Source organism: Vombatus ursinus, unplaced genomic scaffold (assembly GCF_900497805.2).
Source record: "Vombatus ursinus unplaced genomic scaffold, bare-nosed wombat genome assembly UNPS02000749.1, whole genome shotgun sequence".
Lineage (NCBI taxonomy): Eukaryota > Metazoa > Chordata > Mammalia > Diprotodontia > Vombatidae > Vombatus > Vombatus ursinus.
This window is the reverse complement of record NW_020940527.1, coordinates 4,542,793-4,552,675: the sequence shown is the minus strand read 5'-3', so window position 1 is coordinate 4,552,675 and position 9,883 is coordinate 4,542,793. Positions and strand designations below refer to the sequence as shown.

General features: G+C 47.3%; 1 protein-coding gene across 9 annotated transcripts in view; it reads left to right on the top strand.

The window, feature by feature from the left end:
- CAMK2G (calcium/calmodulin dependent protein kinase II gamma) overlaps nt 1-9,883 on the top strand; it is a 60,599-nt gene that overhangs the window by 38,005 nt on the left and 12,711 nt on the right. For all 9 annotated transcript variants that reach the window (XM_027858694.1, XM_027858686.1, XM_027858681.1 and 6 more), the window contains exon 13: nt 4,212-4,255. In XM_027858694.1, coding sequence (XP_027714495.1) covers nt 4,212-4,255 — 44 coding nt within the window. The remainder of the gene's footprint in view (nt 1-4,211; nt 4,256-9,883) is intronic.

Below are 9,883 nucleotides of genomic sequence, written 5' to 3'. Positions count from 1 at the left end.
TGGCTTGATCATGTGAGTGTGTGGGAAAGATGGGGAACGTAATTGAGAGATCAGCCTCCACATTACCATGTCCTGTGCGCCTTCCTATCCTGTCTTCTCACGGGGCTTCCTGGCCCAGGGCAGCTGCAAGGAGTCCAACCAGCATGGCTTAGATGAAAAGGAGAGTGTCCTTTCTCTCCAGATGCTACTAATCATGCCTCTTTGGGTCAGGAGTTTCCTCTCTGTCATTCATTCCTCTAGGTTTGTTGTTGGGTTTTTTTTTTTCCCTTTTCCTCTCAGTTCCATTCTTTCTCTCATATCTTTGCTGCTCAGTGATGTCAGCCTGCTGTAATGTACTCAATGGAAAACTTGATAGGAGGAGGACATTTCAGAAAGCACTGCCCACTGACCTCAGGCAGAATGGGGTTATACCCTTGTTCTGGGAAGAATAAAAGCATGGACTTTTAGGGTAACAGTGCATGAGAACAGCAAGCTTTGCAGCTTAGAAATAAGACATCTGGAGGGTTAGGGAGTGACCAATGACCATAAGGCCTTTCTGTCCCTTTGACAATGAAATATTACCTTCTTTGAGTGTTACCCTTGAAGCTGTTTCTGGTATATTCTTAAGATGAGGGGTGAGTTTGACAGCCCTACAAAAAATGGAACTGAGAGCGAGTCTAGCTGATTTCTCCTAGGGATTTAAACTAGACTCCTACAACCTGGTTCTTAGCCCCTAATTACTCAGTACTTCTGATGCCCAAATTCGGTCATGCTGAAATTACTGGACAGTCCCAGTGGCATTTTTATGTTGAAGTTAGAGCCATAATTCTGTCCTTTCTCATGTCTTGAGGGTACCTTCTGGCCCTAGACCTCCCCTTTAGGGTCAGCTCTTCTGTGCTGCCTTCCAGGGTAGCCAAGAGTGGCTGATCCCCTGTGGGTTAGATTCTTGGTAAGGAAAAGAAAGGCATTTCACCCTGATCCCTGAGGAGCCTTAGAATTTTGCTGAGTTCTCTCTGCCCCGTGAGCTGCCTTGGGCAGGGGAGATATGAGACAGAAAAGTGTCCTTGAACTTGGCATTGAGCTGACCCACTGGAGGCACTCCCTCAGGCTGACCTCTTCCTACCCTACTCCCTGGAATAACTATGGAGCAGATGCTGTCTTCAAGAGCTCCCGTGAGAAGAGATGCTTAATATTCCTAATAAGGGAAAGACTGTGAGCTTTTCTTGATTAGAAGCTGGAATGAATATAGATCAATTAAGCCTAGATTAAGTGTCAGCGCCCACTTTGGGGCAGGCACTCTCCCAGTTAGTTATTGCCAGCACAAAGACCAAAACAAAACAGCTTCTGCCCTTAAGAATTTTATGTTCTACCAAAAGGCTACCAGATGTACCTGGTTACGTTATAGATATTTTGAGGCAGGAGAAAATTCTAACAGGTGGGGAAATCCATGAAGGCTTCCTGGAAGAGGTAGCATTCACGCTAAGCCTTAAAGAAGGGGGAAGGATTCTCAGAGGCAGAGATGATGGAATAAGTTGCAGACATGAGGACCAGCCAGTTTGAATGGGTGCGAGTAAGACATGGAGAATTAAATTTGGGGACCGGCCAAGAAGCTGGTTTGGCTGGGATGCTATTTATCTGCTGGATGCGGGGATCTTGGCTAATTGTAAAATTGAGGTTTGTGCTGGTAGGGATCATTTGCTTCAGTTACCTCCATTTGCTTCTTTTCTGAGTGCTTGTCCCTGGGGTGCCGTCCGATCCAAATGTATGTACTTAGAGAACCAGCGTCCTCTGTCTAACTAGGAGGGAATCAAGGAGGGAGGAGCCAGGGAGATTGGAGATCACTGTCGAGGACTAGGACCCTGATTAAGCATCGGCAGCATATGGGCTGTAACTCTTCCTCAGAGCCCTGGGGGCCAAGGTTTCTCCAGGGTTTGGAAGGTGGTGGAGCCCAGGGGTTGGCTCCCCTCCGTCCAGCATGGCCCCCAGGGAGGCCATTGGATCTACTGGCTCAGGCATTAGGGAAGGAAGTTGTTCTCGAGGTAGGATTCTCTGTTCCCTCACGCCTCTGTCCGGTTCTGAGCCCACACCTAGAAAATCAGCATGTACCCCATTTTCTGGGGCGTGGACAGGACACGTGGTTTCTGTGGGTCTTGTCTGTCTCCAAAATGAGCTTGGTGTGTGTGGGGTACATTGGGGGGCAGGGTGGAGCCTCTTTCCACGTGGTGGAGTTTTGATGTCCCGTCCCACCCCCGGCCCTTTCAAAGACCTCCAGTCCTCCATTCCCACCCACTCCACTTTGCTGAAGGGCAACAGTTGCCTCGTTACCCTTCCCCCTCAGACGCTCCTGCTCCTCCCAGCTCGGCTGGCTTGGCCACGATGCCCTTGGCCCTGGTGTGCGTGGGCTGTGAGTGGGCTCCCTTCTTCTCGCCCACGTCTCACGCTCAGGCATGCTAGCTGCTGATTGGCCACTGTGGCTTCGTGGCGGCTCTTAGCACTGAGAGATTGTATCCCCTCAGTTGGCAGGCAGAGCTCCGCCCCCGCCTTGGCCGCCGTGAGCGCCGCCGGCCTGGCCGGGCAAGGTACGTGGCATGAGTCCTCCCCGCCTGCCTGACCCAGCCCTCTCCCATCCTACCAGGAGGGGCCAGCATGTCAGGCCCACTCACCAGGGAGGTGCCACCCATGCTTGCTGGCTGAGATTGGCATGCGGAACGGACCACCTAACCTGGCATCGTCAGTGCACTGGCAATACTGAGCCCACTAACCAGCTCTGCATGCTGGGCGCTTGCTGACTCTCAGGGGGCTGTAGCCTGGGGGAAAAATGGAGCTGGGCAGTGACAGGAATTTCCTCTAGGCTGCCTGAGAACTCGAGCTGTCTGGTACATCCTGGCCAACAAAATACTCATGGCGGCGAGGGATGGAGGCTGGTCAGGCAGCCCCCTGGGGCAGCAGTGGGTGTGGCATAGAGCCTACTAGTAGCTGCGATGAGCCCCAATTACTGCTTCTCAAGAATCCAGAGAGCAGACAAAGCATCCCAGATCCAGAGCTCTCGGCCCCTCCTGGGGAAGAGAACGGACAGGTCGGTCCCACTTCCTAAGGAATAGGCCGTATCAAAGAATATTCCCCACCCCACCTTGCAAGCATTGATGGGTCAGGCTAGGGTGTATCTGCGGCCTTATGGGAAAGGGCCCTAACCTCATCTGAGATGCAAAGGACTTCTAGCTCTCTCCTGCTCGGCTCAGAATGTACAGTGGATGAGGGCAGGAGGGCCACGTCCCACCCTGAGAGAATAGCATAGACGGTGAGAGCTGGTCTTTTGCCCCTTACATTCTGCACCTGCCCATTTTTCTGCCCCTCCCCGACCCAGCCTTCTCAGCCAGCCACCTTCCTCAGGTCTTCCAACACAAGGGCTCATTGCTGCTCTGTCCCACCTGAAACCTCTCTGAGATCTTACTGTTCTGGCCAGCCCTTCCTGTTCTTGTGAGGCAAGGCAGCGAACCCCTGGGGAGATGGCTGAGTGAGCTGGGCTCGTATTAAACCAAATGTACACATTCCTGCCTCCTTGAGGCTTAAGCCCCCTTTGTGACAAAGTGCTTGTTTTCCTCCCGTAGGCTGGTCTCTGTCGGTGTCTGTGTGTATGTCCCCATGTTTGTTCCCCTTTGTGCAGTGTGAATCTCTTTATCTCTTGATGAAGCCTTAGAAATCTTGTAGCCTTGGAGGATAGCAATCCTGAGTTTCTCAGTAGAGCCTAGGGAGAATTGGGTGTCTCGATATCCCCTTCACCTCAGCTGCTTGGCTCCCAAGGATCTGGGTTAGATGTCGTTGGAGAGAGTGCTCCGAATGAACAGTTTCGTCCCTTGGTGCTGGGGCCCTTTTCTGAGTGATGGTTTCTCCCCAGAGATGGAGCATTTCCTAATATAAGGCAACAGAGGTAGGTCCCAAGGTGGGTGAGATTTGGGGCTGAGTAGGTCCCAGATCCCAGCACCCAGTGAGTTCTGATGCTGCCTCCCCTCTAACCAAGGGGGACCAAGACGGACATTCTTCCATGGGGCGGTCGTACTCTGTAGGTTCTGAAGACCAGAGGGATGTCAGGGGGCTTGCCTGAAGTTGTGCCTCTGACAGGCCCAAAGCTCTTTTGGTCTTTCCGTCCTACCACGAATTCACATTGGAGAGAGAGTGAGTGAGAGAGGAGGTTCATGCTGCAGGAATCCTGATTTTCTGCTTTGTCTTCACAGCTGCCAAAAGCCTGTTGAACAAGAAGTCAGATGGAGGTGTGAAGGTAGGTTTCTCATCTGCTTCTCGGGACAGAGACTCCCACTCTGACTGCACCACTCCAGGGACTTCCGTCATCTTGTTCCCTCTCTCTTCCTAAGATCCCACGCCTGGCTATTTTCCTTCTAAATCAAAGTTCTTTTCTGTCTTAAGGCTACAGAGTCCGGTGGGCAGAGGGAAAGGAAGGAAATGATGTTTCTCCTCTAAGGGACGTGGAGGTCACTCATCCAAAACAGTGTCACTTGGGAGAGCCTAAGAGCTGAACCGTACCTCCTCTGGGAACTTGTCATCTTCTCCTTTAGGATTTTCCCCTCTTTTTTTTTTTAAAGGTTGCTTGGTTAATATCTTTAACTTCCTCAGTATGATTAGGTGTTGCATAAAATAGCAGAGACAGATGTGTGGCTGTTTGGTTTCTTCCCCCCCCCCCCCATTCTACCTTGGGTGAATTAGTTTTCCATGCAGAACCAGGAAAAGGAAAGTAGGATTGGACCTTGAGAAGCCCAGAAACCAACAAGGGACCTCATTAAGATGGATGGGTGAGGGAAGGGAAAGACCAACTTTATGTATTGATGGACTCTTAGTTGAGGTGGGTAGAGGGGAGACAACAGTCAGAAAGTAAAAAAATTCCAAGGGTAAGGCTTGGTGCAGAAAATAGTGTACCATAGTGATGGCTGCTGTAAAGGAATTCAACCCACAAAACTGCCCAAGTGTATAAAATGTTTGAACTGGACTTTTCCCCTAGGACCTGTACGTGCGTCTGCATCTGAGATGTGAACGTGTACCTCTTCCTCTTTCCCGTTCCTTTCCTCTGCCCTCATTCTGTGTGCATGGCTGCTCCTGTGTGTTCCTACCCCTAGGAAAGGAGGGGTTCAGAACTAGAGCCTACCCTTTGGACATATCAGAGTGGGAGCAGACACTGGGTAGGAAATGGGAGAGGTAATGAAGGAGCCACAGGTGGCAGAGGGGAGGATGGGCCTTGGCTGGGGAGAGAGATTTGAGCTTCATTCCCTTGGCAGATACTAGATAAAGTCAGTCGCAACAGATTTATTGAGTGCTTAGCTGTGGGGCTTTGTACGGAATCACAAAAGAATCATCAGGCCTGGCCTTACCTTAAAGACATTTGCCATTTAGTCAAGTTGGTGAACCACCTGCGCACAGAATGATTACGTGAGAACAGTCAGGTGACTCAGACACATAAGGTGAGACAAACAGCTGGAGGAACCACATATTGATCTTGACATTCTTGTTCTAAAGGAAACCAGAAGCAGAAAGGAAGTTGCAGCTGAGTGGGATAGTTCTCAGGTTCTCTTTGGCTAGGCAAACAAAAGATTTGTCTGAGTTGGTTTTAATGAAGGATTGTAGGGAACGGGAGCTGTCACTTAAAGGGATACATGGTCAACTCATTTCTAGTGCTCAATGATAAGTATTTGCCAAAAGGCCACCACAAAGACAGTGGCAGCCGACGTACCCGTCTGTGATCTGACCCAAATAAAATCAGCGTACACATTTTGTAACATTTGGTGATTTCAATGCAGAAGTGAACATAAAGGAGGACAGCAAAAAAATATGCTGTAAAACATGGTTCTGGAATAAGAAAAGGAGAATGAAGATGTGATTCTGCCTCTGCATAGGAAAGCATCGTGGCCTAGTGGACAGTGTTGGAATCATAAAGATCTGGCTCCAGGCCTTGTGAATTGTGTGACCGCAGACAAGTTATTGTCCAAACCTCAGTTTCCTCATCTGAAAAATGAAGATAATAGTTGTATTTAATAGCTCAATCTTAGGATTGTTAGGAAGCTCAGATGAAATGATGTTTGTAAAGAGATCATCAAACCTCAAAGCACTCCTATAAATGTCAGCTATTGTGACACAGGCCTCTACATTGGGAATATTTTTCTTCAAGAAGAGAGCCAGAATGGGCTAGGATATGGTGAGCACCACGTTACCTCACAAAAAGCGAAATCAACTTTCTTCTGGTAGACGGGAATCAACTGGTTACCAATATGGAAGTCATTTCTGAATGAACGGTAGAATTAAGTCATTGGCTTGTTAGAACGAAGACAGAAATCAACACCAAATTAAAAGAAAGAATGAGAAGATATGGCATATGATTGTACACAGCTCCAACTGGACCTATTTCAATAAGCTGTTGATGCCAAAAAATGGGAAATGGATTTTAAAACCCAGACATCAACACAGACTGTCACTGTTTCCTTAAGGAGGTTTAACCAATGTTAAGTCATTTGCCACAGTAAGGAGATTTATAGAGCCTAGAAACCACTTCAGTCAGCAAACATTTGATCTTGCCTAGCACAGAGAGAGACATCATTCAAAGGCAACGAAAGTTGAGAATATAAACATTTATAAATTCTTAAGGAAAGGATGAGGAAGTAAGATTATGAGGAGTATCACTTCATAAAATACTTGAGAAGCAAAGGAGGGCAAAACAATAGTGAGGATCCAATTATGTGAGACCCACCCTCCTCAGTGTTCTTCTAGGTGAAGCTGGAAGGGGGCCAATAAACAGATGACAAATGGAAAAAATTCTGAAATCTTAAGGAGGGAAATCTGCACACATGTTAAGGGCATTCTTGATAAAGGTATGAGATGTTCATAAATGGCATTTTACAGCAGACTACATTTTTTAAAAGTGTCTCCCATGTATATTTTTAAATTACACAAAATTCCTGGAGAGATATTAAAAGAGAGACCTTTGTGACCCCCCTTGATTATTAATTTCCTATGAGGCATAAAACAGGGAGCCATTTACTCTTCAGTTTTCTGACCTTGTCTCAATGGACATCCTTCATGGAGTCTAAATTGGAAGGGGATTCCATATAGATGATGGGGTCCTCCAGATGGACCTGTTGGTAGGTTCCATTGTGCTGATCATGTCAAACTCCAGAATGTTGCAGACCCTCCTATAATCACTCAGAAGAACTCAGCCAAACTATACACAGGGAAAAAAATTCAAGTGGATGAAGATTGTATCTTGTCTTGATTATGCTGTGTGGATAGATGGACAGGCATTTAACAAGTAGCCATTAGTATGTATATTTTAGGTAGTTGTATGGAGCACAGATATCATGGAAGAATTCCAAGTTGTGGGTCATAGAGTTCAGTAGGAGGGCAGAGATTGTCTCATTTTTGTCTTTATATGCCCATTGCTCAGTGCATAGGGCCCTTGATAAATATTTGGTGATGAATTGAAAAGGATGTAGCATATTTTGGATGAAGAAATATGCAGGAGACACATTATAGAAAGATACCATTAGAACAGTGTTGTAACCAGAAAAAATCTGGGCCAGTCACATGGTGAGGGCAGTGATGGATGGAATGATATTCCTAAAACATCAGATCTAGAAGAAGACCTCTCTTATGTTGTACAGACTCTGTAAATAATTTATGGGAAGACATGGTTAGATGAGGAGGGCATGAGAAGATACAGATAGGATTGTGCTGTGTGCCGTGTGTAGCCTCTGCTAATGCAGAGGAGCTCAGAAATCCATTTTAAATATTCAAGTATGTGCACTGGTCTTAAAAACCCAAACTTCTGAAAGGATGGTAAATGTCCCAACATGTTAGATTTGTAGGTTTCTCTTCTCAGGAGGTTCTCCCTTGGCAGGAGTCAGAAGCCTGAATAGGTGTTCATGGCCATATCACTCTGAAAGGTGCGTGTAAAGAAGTCATCAGGTAGGACTGGGACAGGAGTAAGGCTCTGAGTTTCCGCCCAGGGTCCTTTCTTCACATGTGGTAACAGCAGGGAGACAAAGAAGAGACAGCCACCACCACAGGTCTGGGAGGAGAGTCAAGAATAATAACAGTAGCTCACATAATGCTTCTTTTTTTCAACAAGCATTTATAAAGTACCTACTGTATACTTTATAAAGCACTATGTTAGGAGCTAATGATGCAGAGACCAAAAACAAAAAACAAAACAAAACAAAAAAACCAGAAAGAAAGAATAAGTCCTGGACCTTAAGGAACTTATGTTCTTCTGCCCAAAGAATTTGGTTAAAAAAAAATGGTGGTTTTTTTGTTTTTGTCTTTGCATCATTAGCTCCTCGCATAGTGAATGGATAGCTTGAACACAGGTAAATACAAAATAATTTCTGGGAGAGGTGCTAGCAAATAACAGGAGAAAGAAGGCAGAGATCAGGATAAGCCTTCAGTAGGAGATGGTACTTGGGTTGAACCTTGAGAGGAATTATTGATTCAAGGAGGAAGAATGAGAGTATTCATTCATTCATTCATTCATTATCCCCTAGCCAATGAGAGAGATAGCCTGTGCAAGTCACATAGATGAGAGATGGAATGTCATGTAGGAACAGGGCACACTGGCCAGTCTGGTTGGAACACAGGGTTGACCAAGGCAACAAATGTATATATGTAATGTGTCTTGAGAAGTTGGCTGGGAAAGTGTCGAATCCTGCTCCAGGCTGTTTCTTTACAGGGTGTGTGCACATCTGTGTGTGTGTGTTTGTGTATATCCCCAGGTGCTTTGTTAATCCTGCCACTTAGGTCTCTTTCCCCCTGTTCTCTGCCCTGGTACAGAGCCGCTGCTCTAATGCACTAATCCGAGGCATTTCTGTGCTTTTTCTCTCACTTCCTCTCTCCCCTTCTCTTTCCCTTTCGCTGTGGTGTGTCCAGAAAAGGAAGTCGAGTTCCAGCGTGCACCTGATGGTGAGCCCGGCCTGCCCACCCATCTGCCCACCCCGTGCTGCCTGCCTGCCCACCCGCCAGCCATGCATACTCATTCTCATATCATGCACGTCTGCTTGTGCTCATTACCACCACATCTGTCACAGGCGGGCAGGTGTGGCTTATCCTCCTGGGCGGGAGCCATTGCACAGGGACATTCTCACCTCCCTGAAGCCCCAATTGGCCTGGAAAGCGAGCACTGAAATGTGGTGTGGCACCCCCTGCCATGGGGGTTGGGCTGTACCCTGCAGCCCTGGGCAGGAGGTAGCCTTGGTATGCAGAGGGTTGGTGCAGATCTCCAGGCACAGGGAGAGGAAATTGGCTCTCTTTTGGGAAGTTTTTATTTTTGTTTTTTTTTTTTTTATCCTGGCCAGTGACATAAGCAGCCCCTTCCTGAAATGAGATTCACAATACGGCAGCCTCCAAACACTCTTCTGAGATTCAGCAGAACAAAGTTAGGCACCCTGTTGTTCTCAGGTCTCTTGGCTTTTTGGCCTGGTGTGAATGCTTATTCTCCCTCCAATAGCCAGGACTTGGTCTTTCCTGTCCCTCCCCAATTAAATGAAGCCTTGGTAGAGCCAGAAGCCTTTCCCTAGAATATACTTTTTCTTTCCATGGGACCCAGTGAGACAAGGGCACCATGAACTTATGCAGATGCAGCCACTAAAATGAGAGGTCAGGGCACAAATTCCGTTCCTCTTATTTTTTGCCCAGGATGGAGAAGATCAGGAGGAAGTTATTAATACTGTTCACTAACCCTAAGGGAACAATGACTCGCTATTCACTGGAGTGGGCATTGCCCTTAACCGACCTGTACAGGGAGAATTTTGTGAGGGGCACAGAGATGAGGGGACAGGCTGTCCCAAGAACCTTCTAACAGATGTAAGGGTTTCAGCTCTGGCAGTCAGACTGAGATAACTTTTGTTCTCTGCTG